Below are 19,585 nucleotides of genomic sequence, written 5' to 3'. Positions count from 1 at the left end.
ATAGTAAATGTAAAGGGGGTTTGCATTCAGAATGTATAAAGAACTCTTACACCTCAGTAACAAAAAGACAAATGTCCCACTTAAAATACAAGAAAAAGACTTTAGTAAGCGTTTGTCCAAAGTTACATACTTGGCCAATAGATACCTGAAAAGATGCTCAATGTAACTGGTCATTAGAGGAAGGCACTTCAAAGCCACAGTGATGCACCCCTTCACGCCCACCGAGATAGCCAGAACAACAGAACACACAAAAATCTAATTAAGTGTTAAATGACGTGTCCCCGGAGAGGTGGGGAACCGGAACCTTCACGCGGTGCTGGCGGGGATGTAGACCAGGGCGGCCGCAGTGGGATCAGCTTCCCCAAATGCGCAGCGCAGGGTCATGACCCGCCCCGCAGCTCACTGAACACCACCGCCCGCACAGACCCAAACGGACCCATCAGAGGGAAAGGTCAACAGTAAGTAACTACTGCTGTGGAGCCCACTGGAAAAATATCAAATTTGTATAACCTGTATCTTAAGTCAAAATAATTCTGAGATGAGAAGCAAGGTCGGAGATAAATAAACAAAATCGTAAAAGAACCAGCAAAACATGCGAAGTCATCTCAAATCAGAGACCAAGCAGAGGAGGTAACTGGAAACACAGGTGAGAGAGACGCTGGATACACACACCTTCGCACACAGTCTTCACCACCGAAACCCCAAAACCTGAAAACCAGCAGCACCGTGGACGGCGTCGGGGTTCCGCTCCAGACGCCCCGCAGGAGGGCCCGAGCTCCCACCCCCGCGGACTCGGAGCCACGGAGAAGCCGGACGAGGCCGCGGGCTCCCAGGGGCCTGCAGGCCGGGGACAGCCCCGCCCCGAGTCCCCGCCCCCGGGCGGGCCCTCACCCCCGGGAGCGAGGCCGAGCCCCCACGACAGCAGCTCTGAGAACCCGGGGCACCGCTGACTCACCGGAGACGACGGCTGTCCTGTCAGCGGACCATCCGGGCGGGCGCGGCCTCCTGAGGGGCGGGCTTGCGTCAGAGACTCCTGGGGTTGGGACTGCGGCGGGGTCGGGGTGACGCGGGAGCGCTGGGCCTGGCCGGCTCCGTCTCCGCTCCAGGGCGCGGCCTCCAGGGACAGACTGGATGGGCGTCTGAGGCTCTGGGTTCTGTCTGGGCCCAGGTTGACATCTGGGAGGTTTACATCCGGTCCCCCGGTTTACGTCCGGGGGTTTACGGCGGAGGTTTACGACTGGGGGGGGGGTTGGTTACGACCTGAGGGGGTTTACGACTGGGGTTTAGTCTGGGCCCCTAGTTTACGTCTGGGGGTTTACGGCAGGGGTTTACGACCTGGGGGGGGGCGGTTACGATCTGGGGGGGTTTACGACTTGTGGGGGTTTACGACTTGGGGGTTTAGGGCTGGGGGCTTAGTCTGGGCCTGGCTTCTGTGGCCACCGCCAGTGGCAGCCTCTACGGCCTGGCTCTGGCGGCCCCGGCGCTCCGGGCCCTGGTTCCCACGGAGGGTGACCAGTGGGAAGGAGTTCTTCAGCGGCCCCGCCCGTGGGGCACGGGAGAGGCCGCAGACCCGGCAGCCTGATCTTCGTGGGGAGAGGCCTCCGAGCTGCGGCCTAGGGGGCGAGCACACTGAAAGGCCGAAGGTAACCTCTGTCCCCTCCCTCCGCGCGGCCTCCGCACCGCTGTCTGTTTGGACTGTCGGCCCTCAGCAGGTGTGAGGGGTGCGGGTCCACCTGCACCGCAGTTTTCGCGTAGCCGCGGGCTGCGGTGGTGCCGCGTCTTCCCGGGACGGGGGAGGCGTGAATGTGACGCACAGCTCGTGACAGGACACGGGAAACCAGTCGGACACGGATCGTAGGTGTAAAGCATAGAAGAATCAAAACCAAAAAGCCGTTTAGTAGTTCTGCCGCGAACTGGGCTGTTGTCTTTCCGGTTGACCTTGACCACAGGCCGCAGTGCTGGGAGACCTTCCTCCACTGTGGGCAGCCGCCCAGTTTCCTCTCGCTGTTTAGGACCCGTCACCCCAGCCAGCACGGAAACTCCCTCCTTTGCTTGTTGGTTCCGAGGCATGAGGAGCCCAAGGTGGCCAGGTGGCAGTGTTAACTACCATTTCAGTGGGATCGTTATGTTTTCTGGTGGAAGCTTCCCTCCGTTTGGAACTAAGGTCTCTAGACCGAAAAAGCATAGGATCACGGGGACAGGGAGGCAACATTTTGCTCCTGGGTCACTGGGGGTGATGGTGAGCGGTGGCCCTGCCGTTTCCAGCCCTTGGTTCACGGACCCGGGAACCCTGGTTATGGGAGGAGTAACACAGTGCTCGGGACACTGATGTGCACCACAGTGTTCCTGGAGAGCGTTGCCCCAGACCTGCAAGGTACTGCCACCTAGTTGGTGCGGGAATCGAGGCTTTAAGGCCATTCGTGTTCTACCAGCTCAGCTGCTTGGAGGGGTGTGGGAGGGTGGTGAGGTGAGTGAACTCAGGAGAACAGGCGGAGTGCTGCCCTCACCTGCCCGGTGGCCCTGGGTAGGAGGCAGTGCTGTGCAGACCCCCTGACCCCCTGACAGTAGGTGAGGCACCCTGAGTCCGCACGTGGTAGTCGGGGAGAAGCCTGTCTGGAGGGAGGGTAAATCCACGTCCAGAGCGAGTGTCTATTCCATTGAGAACAAAGCATTGTCTCCTGTGTAATGGAAGTAGGCAGTGCCATCAACCTGCCAAGACAAGTGGCTGACTGCCCCCGGCTCTTGCCAGGGAAGGGCACTCCTGTGGGACAATGTTGGTCCTGGCAGACCAGGCCCTCGGCAGTGGCTGTAGTCAGGTCGGCCTTGGTGGGTGAAGTCTGCATTGCTGAGCCCACGTGTCACCTCCATCCCTGCTGCCATGGCCCCTTGTCCATGCATCCACTGGACGATGACAGGGTGGATGGGGTCCAAAGAACGGGTTATCTTATCCTCTTGATTAACAAAATCCTCCTCTGCTGGGGTCACCCTTTGGTGAGCGCTCACATGGGACCCAAATGTCTTTGTGTGTTGTGCCCATGTAGAGAGCTCTGTCCACGTACCTCTTCCCCAGGCCTCCTTGTCACCAGTTTTCCAATCATGTTCCTTCTGAGTCCCTGACCACCCACCCAAACCACTGGCACAGCCGCTGAGTTAGTACAGTGAAGGGCCTGGCCCCTCGCCTTCCAGGCAGAGTGCACGAGCAGGCGCACTGCTGCAGGCGCTTCCGCTGGAGGGCCTGCCTTCACCCTGTCCTTCAGGGGCGTGCAGAGAGGGCTGCAGCTGCCCCTTCCAGGTGGTGCCCTGCATCACGTCTGTGATCAGGCCTGAGTCTTCTCTTGGACAGCTGATCGTAGGGGGCGCTCTGTGAGGCTGTGGGTGTGTGCGGCGAGAGAAAGCAGTGCCACAGGAGTGGGGCCGTGGCATTTGAGCCATGTAACTCTTTTGTGCCTTCAGGACCTGCCTGGACCTGTTCTCAACGACACCACTTCCATTTTGATGATGAGGTGCTGCTGTGCACACCCAGCCACATAGCTTGTGGGTCAGACAACACCGGGTTCCTGAGGCGCTCAGGTCACGTGGTAACTTGGTAGCCCCTGGTTAAGCACTCAAGTCTCTGGTAGGGCTTAGTAGCAAACCAAAAGCTGTGTATCAAAAGGGGGGTGGCTATCCACTGACGATGGCAAAGCTTGGCTCCCAAATCCTAATGGTTCCCACTGTGACTCACCTGTAGGGGCTGCTAGAGGTTCCAGGTAGCTTCCCTGTCTGCCACCAACACTGAGCAACTGAGAGGATCCTTACATTGCTTCCCTAACCTGCAGAGTAAAGGCTATTGTGGTGGAAATGGCCAGGTGGAAGCTGCGAGGACTGCCTCTATGCAGAGAGCAAAGCGAAAGTGCCACATTTCTGGAGGGTGCGGGATTGATGACGCCATTAGGACCTGAAAGACCCAGGAGCAGCGTTTCCCACCATGTGCACATCGACCTGCCTCTGGTCTGTGCCGAGGACAGCAGGACTGGGAGGACGGCAGTGGGTGATTGCCAGCTTGATCGGGTGGTGACCCCAACTCAGATGCTGTTCCAGATGTGGCTTCATTGCTTGAGCAAAGTAGCACATTCCCTTGTACGTGACACGTAGAAATTTGTCTGGCAGGTGCTTTTTTCTCAACACCTGTGAGTGAAACCACCAGCAGTGGTTCTGCCACCTGGGCCACATGGCCATTCAGAAAACTCGTCCTTACGCCAAACAACCAGACTGTTAGGACCTTTTCTGACTCCTTAAGCTATCTTATTAAGTGACAATTTCTGCTCGGTGGAACCACATGAACACATCTGTCCAGGTCTGGCTTCAGGTTCCTTCCCCCACTATCTTACACCCTTGTTATTCACCCACACACATTCCCAGATTCATGTATGTAAAAATTGGGGAAGGCATGTTGTTTTGGAGAGTAGTGTGACTTTCCATGGGTCACACTTTGTCCCTCACCTGTTAAGGACCGCCAGCACTTGAGTGCAGTTACAAATGCAGTTATAAATGTAGAAGCCAGGAGGGGCAATGGGCTGTGTCTTGCTAGGCAGGTAGCCTGGGGTAGGCCGTCACAGTCTCCTCAGGCAGAGCAGGATTAGTGTCTTCAGGCTGGGTGGAAGGACTGCTTCTGCTGGCAGAGAAGATCAGCAGGTGTTTAGGAGCTCAGTGTTGCCGGCTTCATCAGGGCCTGCCCGTCTGTCCCCATTCCAATTTTCAGGATCCCATTACTTCTCAGTTAGTACCTTCACGTTACCAGCAGACACCTTGTAAGGCTGGAAATTCAACTTGTGCTGTAATTTAGTCACTTGCAGGATGAGACTCTGGCACCACGACAGGAGATGAAGGTTTCTTTCAGGGCAGCTGTGGACACTTTGAGGTCATTTATGTGGTGCTTAGACTGGGAACCTGAGTCCCTGAGCTCATCCTTTTCTTTCTCCGCTTTGTCTGCTGTAATTAGGAGCAACCAGCAAACTCATACTTGTCAGTTTGACAGAAACGTTCCAAAGTATCAAATACAAGGTCACCCAGAACCTTACCTCTTACAAGTATTTGGTTAGAGAGGTCCACTGTCTATATTTTGTGTGTCTCTATTGCTGCATCTTGTCATGGACTGTTGGTGCTGTCTCTACTACTGGAGAACCAATTCCAGAACCCTCAGAGCCAGTTCAGAAAACTTGTCCTTCAGATTCTGTTCTTCTGGGGCTATTCTTGGTACTAAGCTCTGATTACTAGGCTTCTCTAGAGAAATGGAATTAATAGGATATCTGTATCGTCTTTACATCTATATTATCTATTTGTCTTTCTGTCTATCTGTCTATTTATCTATCTAATTAGAGGGACTTATTTTAAGGAATTGATTCATGTGATTGTGGGGTGGGGGGCTGTCATATCCAAAATCTGCATGGCAGGCCAGCAGTTTGGAAACTCAGGCAGAATTTCTACATTGCACTCTTGAAGCAGAATTTATTTCCAAAGCAAGCAAAAGGAAAGGGAAAAAAAGAGATTAGATTAGAAATCAATGAAATAGAAAACCAAAAAAGAACAGAGGAAAAAAAATAGGGAAATTCAATGTAAATGAATAGTAGTCTTTGAAAAGATTAACAACAAACAAAAACATTCAGCTAAGATAAGCAAGAAAAAACAGAGAAGACACAAATTGCCAAAATCAGAATTGAAAGCAACTTCACCACTGAAAAAGGTTCTGTGTGAATATTGTGAAGGGCTTTATGCTAATAAATTAGGCAACTTAGAAAAAATTGATTTATAGCTTTGAAACAATGCCTATCAAAATCCCAACAAGATTAAAAAAAAGTAATTGGCAAGCTAATTTTAAATTTTACATGGAAATTCAAAGGACCTTGAATAGCCAGAAAACTTTGGAGGAGAAAAGAGGACTTTTACTACTTCATCTGAAAACTTACTGTAAAGCTACAATTACCTAAACAGTGTGGTGCTGCTGTAGGGATAAGCATGGAGGTCAGTGCAGCGAAGTTGAGGCACAGAAATAAATTCTTATGGTCAATTGAATTTTCAGCAAAGCTGCCAAAGAAATTAAGTGGGAAAAGGATAGTCTTTTCAGCAGATGATACGGGTGTAATTATGTATTTATATGCAAAAAGGTATATTCAGATCCTTCCTGATGCTATACACACAAAAATGGCTCAAAATGGATCATAGGCCTAAATGTGAAAACTAAAATGATAAAGCTTATGGAAGAAAACATAGGAAGAAAGTCTTTATGACCTTGGAGTTCTTAGATATGATATCAAAAGCATACTGCATCAAAAAAGTAGAATTTGATTTTATCAAAATCAAAGGCTTTTTCCTCTGAAAAATACTAATAAAATGAAGACAAGCCACAGATTGAGAGAAAATATTTGTAAATCATATATTTGATTAAAAAAACTTGCATTCAGAATATACAAAGAACTTAAAACAAAAAAGAAGACAAACAACCTAATTTAAAAAATTGAATAGATATTACACCAAGTGAAATGTATGTGGATAATAAGCACATTTGAAGATTTTTGACATTATAAGTTATCAAGAAAATACAAACTAAAACCAAATGACAAACCTCTTTTTTTAACATTTTTTTATTGAGCAGTAGTCAGTTTATAGTGTTGTGTCAAATTCCAGTGTAGAGCACAATTTTTCAGTTATACATGAACAAACATATATTCATCGTCACATTTTTTATACACCGACGAGAATAGCCGTGATTTAAAAAGACAGACAACATGAGTGTTGTGAGGACATGGAGAAACTCAAATCTTCTCATGCTGCTGGTGGGAATGTAAACTTTTACAGCCTCTTTTGAGAGAGTTTGATGTTTCTTAAGAAGTTAAATATATACCAAATATTTAAATATTTAATATTATCCACCTTTTGCGATCTCTTTTAAAAAATACAAGAGATGGGAACATATCCCAACTCATTCTGTGAGGCCAGTGTTACCTTGATACCAAACCAGACAAGACCATCCAAGAAAATAAAACTACAGACCAATATCTCTTACAAATCTTTAACAAACTGCTAGCAAACTGAATCCTGCACATATAAAAAGGAGTATGTACAAGTGGAATTATCCCAAAAGGACAAGATTCATTTAACACCTGAAAATCAAAAACTAATGTGACATACATAAGACAGATAAACAAGGTCCTGCTGTACAGCACAGAGAACTATATTCAATATCTTGCAGTAACCTATAATGAAAAAGAACATGAAAACGAATATATGTACATGTATGTATGACTGAAACTGTACTGTGCACCAGAAATTGATACAACATTGTAAACTGTACTTCTATTCAAAAAATGGTTAAAAAAACTAATATAATACACAATATTAATAGAATGAAAGACAAAAACCACATGATCATCTCAAATCCAGAAAAAAACATTTGGCATCTTGTAATAACCTACAATGGAAAAGAATCTGAAAAGATATCTATGTATCTGTATATCTGTATATAACTGAATCATTTTGCTGTAAACCTGAAACTAACACAACATTGTAAATCAACTATACTTTGATAAAAATTAATAAATCGTATAGAAAAAAGAAGCATTTGGCAAAACCCAATGCTTTTTGGTGAGGAAAACACTCAATCTAGAAATAAGAAGAAAACTTCCTCAACCTGATGAAAGGCATCTACAAAACCCCCTAACTGAACACCATACTTAGTGATAAAAGACAGTGCTTTTCTTTTAAAATCAGGAGCAAGAAAATATCTGCTGTATCCAGTTCTATCTAATGATACACAGCCAGGCAGTTCTACAAGAAAAGGAAAGAAAAGGCATCCAGAATGGAAAGGAAGGGATATCATCTCTATTTACAGAAGACATGATCTTGTAGGTAGAAAATTCTCAGAAAACCACTAAAAACTATTACAATGATTTCAGCAAAAGTGCAGGATGCAAGATTAATATTAAAAAATTGAAATAGAAATGACAAATTCAAAAATGAAATTAAGAAAAGAATTCCATTTACAATAGCATCAAAAAGAATAAAGTGCTTAGGAATAAACTTAATGAATGAAATGTAAGACTTGTACATTGAAAACTACAAAACTTTGTTGAAAGAAACTAAAGAAGATATAAATAAGCAGAAAAACACGCTGTGCTCTTGGGATGGAGACTCGTTGTGAACATGACAACACTCTACATGTTCTTGGAATGGAATATTTGTTGTGAACATGACAATGCTCTCCAGATTGATCAACAGTTTTAATGCAATCCCTGTCAAAATGCCAGGAGGCTTTTTTTTTTCTTTTTGCAAAACTTGACAGGCTGATCCTAAAATTCATATGGCAATGCAACAAACTCACAGTAGCCAAGACAATCTTTAAAAAGGAGAACAAAATTGGAGACTCACACTTCCCATGTCAAAACATACTAGAAAGCTACAGTAATCAAGACAGTGTGGCACTGGCATAAGGACAGACAGGTATAAAATCAGTGGAAAGGAACTGACAGTCCACAAGTGAACCCTTACATTTATAGTTAATTAACTTTTGACGAGGATACCAAGACAATTCAATGGAGAAAGTAACTCTTTTCAACAAATGGGGCTGGGACAGCTGGATTCCATATGCAAAAGAATAAATTTGGACACCCCCCTATGCCATAAATAACTAAAAATGGATCATAAATGTATTTGTAAAAGCTACAACTATTCAACTCTTAGAAGAAATATAGGAGTAAATTTTCATGACCATGGGCTGGCTAGTCAACAGTTCCCTGGATGTGACACCAAAAGCACAAGCAACAGAAGTAAAAATAGATAAACTGGAAAGTCCAATTCATCATTTGTGTGATAAATGATGACTTTATTCATCATTTTGTTCTTCAAATGGTACAATCAAGAGAGTGAAAAGACAACCCAGAAGGGGAGGAGGTATTTGCTAAGCATGTATCTGAGAAGACACCTGTACACAGAATATGTAAGGAGCTCTTACAACCCAGTAATAAAAAGACAAATAGTTCAATTATAAAATGGCAAAGGATTTAAATATACTTTTCTCTGAAGAAGATATACCATTGGCCAGTAGCACCAGAAAAGATGCTAAACATCATTAATCATCAGGGAAATGCAAATCAAAACCACAGTGAGATGCACTTTACAGTCACTAGAATGGCTGGTATCAGAGTGACACGTAATAACAACGTTGGCAAAGATGTGGAGAAATTGGAAGTCTCATGTCTTCATGGTGGGAATGTGAAGTGATGCTGCCTTCTGGAAAAGGTTTTGACAGTTCCTCAGAAACAGAGTTAACACCGTTAACTACTTAAGTGCAAATTAAACTCTTCTTGGTTATCATTTTATCTCTAGTCACCTGTCTCAACTTTAAAAGAGTGACAATACCAAGTGTTGGGAGAAACATGCAGTAACTATTACTCTCATACATTACTTACAGGAAGTAGTTGATTATGTACCAGTACTCAACGTGTGTGAAGCCTGTGGCCGCGCAAGTCCCCTCTTTGGTGTGTGTGCAGATCCTGTGCCTGTGTCACGCAGAAGACAGGTACAAGGATGTTCACAGCAGCATTAAACGCCTCAAACTGGATGCAACACAGAAGTCCATCGGTTGTGAGTCTGATACGTGATTTGTGTTATGGTAACACAGTGGGATACTAGGTAGACTATTTACGGTGATAAGAGGTCAAAATGTTGGTCCCTTGTGGGTCTGGGGACTGCTGGGGTCCTGGGAATGTTGTGTATCTTGATCTGGGTGGTGGTTAAAAAATTATATGTGTGTGTGTGTGTGTGCGTGCGTGCGTGTGTGTGTTTTTTCTGAGCTGTGTATGTATTTATATGTTTTACTGTATGCGTTTCATAACAGTAATAAAAAAGTGAGAATAGGTTTATGTATCTTTCATCTTGGAAACAAACACAGATGTGCAGCGTAGAAACCTATGAAAATCTTACTTCTGAATAATAAGGTTGAAGAGACAGGGAAGGAGATAGAACTTCCCTGAGTTTATCCTTTCATGTAGTTTTAACTTTTGAATAACATTAATGTTTTTAATATTCAGAAAATAAAATACCAGTAAGGATGGAAAGAGTTTTTAGGAGACCCTGGCCCTGCTGCGCACAGCAGAGGCACTGATGAGTGATTTCATCTAGTTTTAGAACTTCAGTTGGAGTCCGGTTAAAAAGCTTTAAAGAAGCCTTGGGCTAGAACAGAAGAGCTGGTTCTGTTTCTCCTGGTGTTCTCTTCCTGTGCTTGGGCAGTCACGGGGCTCACGTCCTGACACCCTGGAGCCACCGCACGGGGTCACCCCTGATCTCTAGGTCACCACATGGAGCACAGCTACCCTGAACTTACGTGTATGTTGAGTGAGAAATATGCTCTCATGTGGGGACCTGTTTGTCCCCTCAGCATGGCCTGGCACACCCTGACCACTAGAGAGGCTGTGAAACAGAGGCGATTTGTTGAGAGTGGGGAGACAGAGTGGCTGTTGTAGGGGAGCTGGGAGAGTGAGGTGAAGGTTTTCTACACGCTTGAGAAGAAGGGGCATGAGAACATTTGTAGACTGCTGGAGCTAGAAGAGAACTAGACACAGGAGCCTACTCTTTTCATTTTGAAGACAAACAGGGACGACTGGGTCAAGGTCACACGACAAGTCAGTGGTGGAGACAGGATTACAACCCTCACCTCTGGGACCCTGTGAACAGCCTCAGGCTTAGGCTGCAGGTACTTCTGAGAGCAGCTAAACGTGTGCATTGGATGTTCTGAACCTCAGTTCCCTGCGAAGGCTCTCTGAGCCCCGGGCTTGTGTGCCCCCAACCCGGAGGTCGCAGCTCGTCCCCTCCCACATCCGCTTCGCTGCCCTTTCACCTGGCGGCTCCGCATGCGAGACTCAGTAGTCAGGAGGCACCTTTCACGAGGAATGGCACGTTCACGTCTCACGCTCTACCTCTCGTTCTTTGGGTTGTTTTCCATGATGTGAGGCACTTGTGTAAACAAAGCAGACACGAAAATGAAGAAAATGTCCTTGCTAGGGATTTTGCTCCTCTGCCTTTGAGGTTTTCTGGGTGGACAAGCCCTTTCTGTCCCTTTGTGTAAGAGTAAGAGTAAGAGTAAGAAATGCCTGTGGCATGGTTTGAACAAGTGTCTGGAGGGCCCAGGCCATTTTGTTTACAGATTTACTGTTTTGACTGACAAGTTCTCCGTCTGCTTCAGCACTGCTCAAGACCAGATGGCCAGCAGTCAGCCACCCCGCGTAACTTCTGTCTGTGATTGTGGTGTGTCCCCTTGTGTCTTCCTGGGGCTCATGTCCTGACCTCCCACCCCCAGCTCTCCCTATCTGAGCTGTGGCCATCAGTCACTACGGTGGACACTTCCTAACCTCTCTGGCCCTGGAGATTAAAGGAGGTCATTGTCACATCATCATTGGCTAGCCAATCAGGTGGGCGCCTCCCTCCAATGACTGCCTGGTTCCAGAGGAGTACTCGGGCAGCTTCAATGGAAGGAGGGAGCCACAAAGGAGGCCTGGCATAAGTCCAAAGATGATCATTACAACATGGATTGTGTACATTTTTGCCCGGAAAGGTGCCGGGTTCCCCTTCCCCCCAAAAGTCAGTTCGGTGAGTGGGGGTGCTGGTAGCCAGGTGGACAGTTCTCAGGTGTCCTCTCCCCTCTGAGCCCCAGCTGCACTTCCAGGTTGAAGGTCTTACAAGGTTGACTGGCTAAGAAGGGAGGAGGGGCTGGCCTCTGTGTATGCTGAGAGCATCGACTTGCCACTTTGTTGCAGGACGTGGAAGTGGTGGAGAGCGAGGCTGTGTCTGTAGTGCAGCACTGGCTGAAGAAGGTGAGGATGGTTCCTCCCTGACATCCTAGAGGGCTGGTCTCCCCTTTCCCTAGAACTAGGAAACCCAAGTTCATGCCCAGTAGGGTGACCAGAGCTGTGTCCAGTCCACCAAGCATCCTGGAGGACACGGCGTGTCTCCTTGCGAAAGACGTGCGGGAATCGCCGTGCTTCTCTAGCACATGGGGTGGGGGGCTTCAGGTGCGTGGCCCCACCTGGGGTGTCTCAGGAGGACTTTGGGAGAGGGCCCAGGACTTAGTGAGTTCCCTGGAATTCCACGAGCTTACTGCAGGAGCTGTGTGATACATGTGTGTGTGGACATGTGTGTGTTGTGATGGAGAGGAAGGAAGGGAAGAGGAAGAGGGAGAGGAGGGAGAACTGGGGACCAGAGAGAGAAACTGCTCACCTTTCAGACTGAAGAAGAGGCTTCCAAGGACATAAAGGAGAAGATGTCCGCCAGCTGCCCTCCTTCGCACGGCCAAGACGTGCACGTGACCAGAGATGTGGTAATGGGGCCTTCACAGAGATGTCCTCCTGGGGGTGGTGGACAAGGGAGGGGAGATGGGGTCCTGCTGCAGAGGGCCCTGGCAAGGGGGCGGAGCCTGCCCAGCCCGGGCTGCGCCCTGGTCACGGAGGCCTTGCTGGGCAGTAACCGCTGGGCCCTGCCTGGATTTCCCTCCCAGGTGAAGCACCACCTCTCAAAGTCTGATTTGTTAAAAAGCCAGAGTCAGGAGGTCCTGGAGGAAAGAACAAGGATCCAGTTCATAAGATGGAGGTAAAGTATCTCATTTGCCCCGAGCCAGGCAGTGGGGACTCAGGGCCGGCGCAGACCCACAGCTGTCCTTCTCCAGAGATGGGGACTTACGGGGAGTTACTCTGGGGTCTTAAGGGAATGTTTTTGCTGTCTTGAAAGCCCAGCTGGCTCCTAAAGTTTAAAATGACTGGAGGGTTTGGAAGAATGGGCTAGCTTACCACATCTTAAATGCTCTGAATAAATTTCAGACTTCTGTTATTTCTGCATTTGATTTGTTCAGAAGTGGCTGCTCTTTAAAGAGCTGAAAGAAAATAAGCTCTTAAAATGCAAAACCCAAAGCCCTCACCGCTGAGGTGAGAAGAGGTTTCTGAGAGCCCGAGGCTAGAGTCTCGTGCTGCCCGGGGAGGGGCTCGGCCAGCCTCCCGCCCCGGCAGGCTAGTGGAGAGGCCGGGCCCGGAGCTGGGAGCCGGGAGCCAGCAGCTCACTCCCTCGCAGGGCACAAGCCTTCCCATCTCCTTCCGGGACGCGTGCTCCGTTGGGTCTCTCTTCCCAGGAGGGTCGTTGTGGGACTGCACTGGGCTCCCCCAGGCTGTGACGGAGCCCCCTGGTCTCCGGTGGCCCCATTGCAGCTTTGCTGTCTTCTCTGGAGGAAGATACATTTATCCAAAATGTGTTTTTGCTTCAGGATACACAGGTTTTTTTTGCGTTTACCCCTTCAGGTGGCATTAGCATTTTAAAAGAAGATTCAAATACCCGGGGATTGCATAAGAGGAAGGCAGTTACATAAGAGGACTGGTGGAATTCCAGACCTGGTGGCGGCTGGGGCGGGGAGGAGTACTATTTGGTTGAGAAAACATCCAGGGTCCCCAAGTCATAAGCGTGGGTGACTGTTGTCCAGCCGCCGCCCTGCACGTGGGAGGCTTGTCCACGCCCGACACAGCCGCACTGCAAACTCCGGTGTTGCAGTTCCTCGGCTTGGAAACATGGACATGGTCCGCTGGTATTTTAAAGCTTAGCTGTGTAGTGTCGCTGGGTGAAAGCTTTGGAGTCAAGGGACAAGGGACCACAGTCAGTTATCTTCGTACAAGTTTTCACTCGGTTTCCTGTGGAGAGCTTAAACCGGTACCTGATGCCTGGCTCTTTCCACGACCCACTGGTTTTGGGACCCTCCTGATAGTTTCATGAGGTACTAGCTCAGGGTTGCAGACCCCCATCCAGCACCGCCCAATAGTCATTTACGTGGTAGACGCTTAAGGCCGCCCTATGTTTCCTAGGCTCCCGGAAGAGAGAGGAGCATAAACGCAGCCCCTTTCAAAGGATAAAAGTGAACTGGGAGGAAGAGTGTGTGGATGCAGAGGGACGTGTTGCAGAGGCCATGAGGGACACCTCTGTGAGCACAGTGTGGGGCCAGGCTGCACAAGCTCTCAGCTTTGCTGCCCAGGCCTCGATGCACTCCTGGAAGGACGTCACCTGGGCTGACCCGTGTCTGGGCGGGGCCTTCCACAGGTGGCAAGAGCCTGGCAGCCTGGCCGCCCCGTCTGGCCTTGGGGCCAGTGTTGTGGCCTCTTCTCCCTTTCCCCTCGGGCCTCCATCTTTCCTTCTCTGTCTCTGGGCACCGACCAGCTCCACCTTCTGTGAGCCGTGTTCTTGAACACGTTTATTTCCCCTGGGCTGGGCTGTGGGTCCTCGCAGGCAGTGTCCATGCCGAATTCACACGGAAAAGCCCAGACACCTCGAACAAGGTGCTACCCTGAAGGCACTTTCGATAGACACAAGACATAAGAATGTGGGGTGCAGTGGGCACAGGAGTGGGTGCAGGGGGCACAGGAGGGGGTGTCCAGGGGGCACGGGAGGGGGGTGCAGTGGGCACAGGAGTGGGTGCAGGGGGCACGGGAGGGGGTGCAGGGGGCACGGGAGGGGGTGTCCAGGGGGCACGGGAGTGGGTGCAGGGGGCACGGGAGGGGGTGCAGGGGGCACGGGAGGGGGTGTCCAGGGGGCACGGGAGGGGGGTGCAGGGGGCACGGGAGGGGGTGCAGGGGGCACGGGAGTGGGTGCAGGGGGCACGGGAGGGGGTGTCCAGGGGGCACGGGAGGGGGGGTGCAGGGGGCACGGGAGTGGGTGCAGGGGGCACGGGAGGGGGGTGCAGGGGGCACGGGAGGGGGTGTCCAGGGGGCACGGGAGGGGGGGTCCAGGGGGCACGGGAGGGGGGGTGCAGGGGGCACGGGAGGGGGTGCAGGGGGCACGGGAGGGGGGTGCAGGGGGCACGGGAGGGGGGTGCAGGGGGCACGGGAGTGGGTGCAGGGGGCACGGGAGGGGGTGTCCAGGGGGCACGGGAGGGGGTGCAGGGGGCACGGGAGGGGGTGTCCAGGGGGCACGGGAGGGGGGTGCAGGGGGCACGGGAGGGGGTGCAGGGGGCACGGGAGGGGGGTGCAGGGGGCACGGGAAGGGGTGCAGGGGGCACGGGAGGGGGTGCAGGGGGCACGGGAGTGGGTGCAGGGGGCACGGGAGGGGGTGTCCAGGGGGCACGGGAGGGGGTGCAGGGGGCACGGGAGTGGGTGCAGGGGGCACGGGAGGGGGGTGCAGGGGGCACGGGAGGGGGGGTGCAGGGGGCACGGGAGTGGGTGCAGGGGGCACGGGAGGGGGGTGCAGGGGGCACGGGAGGGGGTGTCCAGGGGGCACGGGAGGGGGTGTCCAGGGGGCACGGGAGGGGGGGTGCAGGGGGCACGGGAGGGGGTGCAGGGGGCACGGGAGGGGGGTGCAGGGGGCACGGGAGGGGGGTGCAGGGGGCACGGGAGTGGGTGCAGGGGGCACGGGAGGGGGTGTCCAGGGGGCACGGGAGGGGGTGCAGGGGGCACGGGAGGGGGTGTCCAGGGGGCACGGGAGGGGGGTGCAGGGGGCACGGGAGGGGGTGCAGGGGGCACGGGAGGGGGGTGCAGGGGGCACGGGAAGGGGTGCAGGGGGCACGGGAGGGGGTGCAGGGGGCACGGGAGTGGGTGCAGGGGGCACGGGAGGGGGTGTCCAGGGGGCACGGGAGGGGGTGCAGGGGGCACGGGAGTGGGTGCAGGGGGCACGGGAGTGGGTGCAGGGGGCATGGGAGGGGGTGTCCAGGGGGCACGGGAGGGGGTGCAGGGGGCACGGGAGGGGGTCCACGGGCACAGGACGGGGGACACGCCGGCTGCTTTCACTGGAGTGGAGGATCTGTTAGGGGAGAACAGGATGTGGAGCTTGAAGGGTGGGAAGTAGACCGAGAAGAGAAAGGGACAAGGCCGGAACAGGGATATAAACACAGCAGAGAGGACCTGCAGCTTCTTTGAGAAAGGTCTAGAAGGGTCTCTGAACCGTTGTGAGTGTGGCACAGTGCTGACCATAAGGAGCTGGTAATTAAGCTGGAGCTGAATCCAAGGCTTCGAGACCCGCTGTGCAGCTCCAGTAAAGGTGCTTAACCTCTGTCTCCTCGACTCTCCTGAGGACCACTTGCTGCCAGGATGGTTGGGGTGCTTGGTTAGTAAAGAGAGCGCTTTGTGTTGCTGGTACAAGGTGGGTGAAGGGCCAGCTCCAAGTTCACGGCGGCGGGGTCAGAACTGTGGCCCGCAGGGCTCTGGTGCCAGTCAGTAGGGAAGGCACGCGGGGCCCCAGTGTGTGAATGGTGTTTTGCAGCCACACCCGCATCTTCCAAGTGCCCAGTGAGGTGAGAAATGACGTCATGCGAGATCGGATAGAGCAGGTGAGACGCAGGTAAGCAGTCTGGGGCGAGGTAATCAGTGTCCTGAGCAGGTGGGTGGGGTGGGGCTCCCTAGCTCCAGTCCAGACCTGGACCTGGCCCAGCCTGGAGCCCTCTGGGCTGAGGGCCTCTTCCAGGGACTCAGCTCCTGGGCCTGGAGGCGATGGCCCCTGCTCAGGCGTGCTCTGGGTCTGCTCTGGGGGCTCTACGGCCTTGCAGCCCCCCCATCCCCTGTAGCCTATGTCCCCCACCTCCATCCCCTGCAGCACCCCACCTCCATCCCCTGCAGCACCCCACCTCCATCCCCTGCAGCCTGTGCCCCCCCACCTCCATCCCCTGCAGCCTGTGCCCCCCCACCTCCATCCCCTGCAGCACCCCCCATCCCCTGCAGCACCCCACCTCCATCCCCTGCAGCCTGTGCCCCCCCTCCATCCCCTGCAGCCTGTGCCCCCCCACCTCCATCCCCTGCAGCCTGTGCCCCCCCACCTCCATCCCCTGCAGCTTGTGCCATCTTTCGGATGAGACATCTCAGGAGCTTCATGACAGAAATTCCTGTTCAGACTGCTGAGAGCGACAGGTGAGAGGGCTGGCAGGTGAGAAGAGGAGGCCTCTGGGTGGGAGACGTGCCCTGGGTGGGGAGCAGAGCATGCCAGTAGGGCCTCCCCAGGCCAGGGTGGGTCAGGGAGAAGGCAGCAGCTGGGGCTCCTTCGATGCCTCTCAAACTTCAGAAGGGACTTGGAGTCGAGTTCAGACTTGTGTCTGTGGCGCTGCACTGTGGGGTCACAGACCAGTGCTTCCAGGCGGTCCCAGGCGCAAGGGGCTCTGGGGTCTTGTGGTCCGGGCTGCAGTGGGCCTGCAGCCCCGCCTTGCCAGCACTCTGGGGCGTGGCCACCGCTGGTCTGCTGACTCCATTTTGAACCACGAGGTGACACAGCGCTGGAGTAGGGTGTGAGGGCGTACAGACTTTGACCCTCCCTGCCACCAGTTAGGGCCGTGACTCTGGCTCACATGGCCTCTTGGCGCACACGTGGTACCAGTGGTCATAGCGGTGGCTATTTGTGCAGCTCTGGAAGGCAGCAGGCCAACAGGTGATGCCTCTGCAGGACGCAACCACCCAGGGAAGGTACTGTGCCCCTGCTGGGTGGAGAGACAGCGCTGGTGACATGGGGGTGACAGGGACCACCAGCACTCCGGGAGGAGGGCCACAGAGGTGTATGCTGGCATGCATTGAGCACTTACGGCATGTGGCTTCCACACAAGGCACTCTGTCAGGGTTTCTCACTCGATCAGTTGACTGTAAGAGGAGGGTGATGTGCCATGCATCACACCCGCGGCAGAGGTCAGCCGCCTGGGGCAGATGCTGGCTTCTGCCCAGCTCCGTCGTGGGTGCTTGCTTCATGCCCCAGTGCCCCAGTTTCCTCAGACTTCAGGGCGGTGCCTTAAGGCCCACGTGGGCCATCCCCTGGCAGATGCCGCGTCGGTGGTTTGCCAGTGTCAGTAGGGACACGGAGTCCGAGGTGCCTGCAGGGACCTCTGGTTGAAGGAGCAGAGCCAGGCCGCTGTCTCCGCTCTGCCTGACGCCCCCTGCCCCTGGGAGGGTGTCTGTGCTCTCTGCTTCCAGCTCTGTGACGTGAGAACAGTGGCCTTAGGAGGCAGCGCCAGCCCTCCCGTTGGCCATCCCAGTTCCACGACGCGCCCCTCGGCGTTTCCCTGCTTCCCAGGTTGATGTCCTTCAGGGTCAAGGGGCAGCCTGTGTTGGAAGGACGTCCACCCCTCCTTGACCGGAGGAGCAACCACCCTGGGCAGAGAGAATCCAGCGGGCGAGCCCTTCCTCGTGACAGTGGCAGCACTGGAGTCTTCCTGCTGAACTGCTGATAAAGAGACACTATTTAACCACCATCCTGGCCTCTGGTGTGAGTGCTTTGCCACTGTGCATTCATCGGAACCCAAGCCCCTGATGGGCTCATCTCTGGGGAAGTGGCTCGCAGCCTCGTGGGGAGACAGGCATGCTGCTGTGCCGGCTCGGCTCCTGGAGCATTAAGGGCGGGGCCGGCGGGGCCGGAGGACTTCCTGGGGGAAGTGTGGCGTCTGTTTCACTCAAGTGCTTTATCTCCGTTTACTCCTCCTTTGGAAGTGTGCTTCCTGTCCTTATGTAGATCCAAGGTCCTGACCTGTAGCCTTTCCCTTTCTCTGAAGGACTGTTCACGTTCCTTCAAGGCAGGTCTACTGGCGGCAGTGGTTTTGTTTGGGAAGGTGTTTCTGCTTCACTTCTGGAGGACAGTTCTGGAGGATGCAGAAGCGTAGGTTTCTCCCTTTCAACACCTGAGTCCCTCGCTCCGCTCCCTCCTTGCTGCGGGGCTTCTGGAGGGGGGCGGGGTGGCTTCATCCTGCTCCTCCCTGGGCGAGCTCTCCCGTCCCTGGCGTCCGCGGTTTGGTCTTTGGCTTTCTGCAGTCTGAACGCGATCTGCGCGGGTGGATGTGTTGGCACTCCTCCTGCTTGGTGCTCTGTGTTTCCTGGTTGCTGTTTGGGGTCTGGCAGTGGTCTGGGAGAGTCCTCAGTGCTGTCACTCCAGTTCGTTGCTGTTGTTTTGTTCCCCCGTTAAGCACACGCTATGCCTGGGTCGCTGTCCCGCGGTTCTTGGGTATTTTTCCTCTTCTTTTTGTTCTTTTTTCCCTCTTTGCCTTCTCCTGGGAAATTCCTGCTGACGTCTTCTGACTCTCGGATTCGCCCCGTCCCCGTCGAGCCCTTGCTGCCTGCCAGAGGCCTCCTCTGTCTCGGTGTTCGGTGCTGCTGGCGGGCCCCTTCCTCTGCCTGCGCCGCCATCTGTTCTTGCGTGTTGTTCCATTTTCCGCTGGAGCCCTTAGCGTGCTGATCAAGGTTGTTTCAAACTTCCAGTCTGGTAGTTCCAGCTTCTCTGCCGCATCCAGGTCTGGCCCCGGCGCTTGCGCTGTCTCTTCAGACTGTGCTTTTTACCTTCACCACACCTTTTGTTGAAGGCAGGTAAGATGAGCCAGGAGAGGAGCTGAGGCAGAGGGGCCTTCTTCTTGTTTGTCAGCATGAGGTTCTGGATCTGTCTGGTCTGAGGTCAGGCTGTGTTTACTCTCTTCAGTAGCTGTGGTGTCAGAGGCTAAAGTTTCCTTTCATGTCCTTTCTTTTACCTTTGGGTTTCCCTAGTGATTCCTCCTTAAGTAGGGCCCGAGACTCACAGTTCTTCGAGCTGCAATCCCCTTCTGACGTGGTGCTGTGGTGTGAGGGGCCGGGGCAGTGTC

At 52.9% G+C, this 19,585-nt stretch overlaps 1 protein-coding gene across 2 annotated transcripts; it reads left to right on the top strand.

Annotated features, from left to right (window-relative positions):
• Nucleotides 1-1,452: 1,452 nt before the first annotated feature.
• SPATA19 (spermatogenesis associated 19) lies at nucleotides 1,453-18,194 on the top strand. 2 transcript variants are annotated; one of them, XM_064482264.1, is made up of 8 exons: nucleotides 1,453-1,643; nucleotides 9,446-9,618; nucleotides 11,787-11,843; nucleotides 12,254-12,346; nucleotides 12,524-12,615; nucleotides 16,252-16,329; nucleotides 16,817-16,892; nucleotides 18,037-18,194. In XM_064482264.1, exons 2-7 carry the CDS (start codon nucleotides 9,562-9,564, stop codon nucleotides 16,881-16,883), a joined length of 444 nt encoding a protein of 147 aa, XP_064338334.1. In that variant the 5' UTR covers nucleotides 1,453-1,643; nucleotides 9,446-9,561; the 3' UTR covers nucleotides 16,884-16,892; nucleotides 18,037-18,194. The 2 variants fall into 2 exon arrangements, with proteins under 2 accessions (XP_064338334.1, XP_064338333.1); XM_064482263.1 differs by lacking the exons at nucleotides 1,453-1,643; nucleotides 9,446-9,618 and adding an exon at nucleotides 11,542-11,619.
• Nucleotides 18,195-19,585: the final 1,391 nt, after the last annotated feature.

Source organism: Camelus dromedarius, chromosome 34 (assembly GCF_036321535.1).
Source record: "Camelus dromedarius isolate mCamDro1 chromosome 34, mCamDro1.pat, whole genome shotgun sequence".
In the NCBI taxonomy this organism is placed as follows: Eukaryota; Metazoa; Chordata; class Mammalia; order Artiodactyla; family Camelidae; genus Camelus; species Camelus dromedarius.
This window is presented reverse-complemented; position numbering and strand designations above follow the sequence as displayed.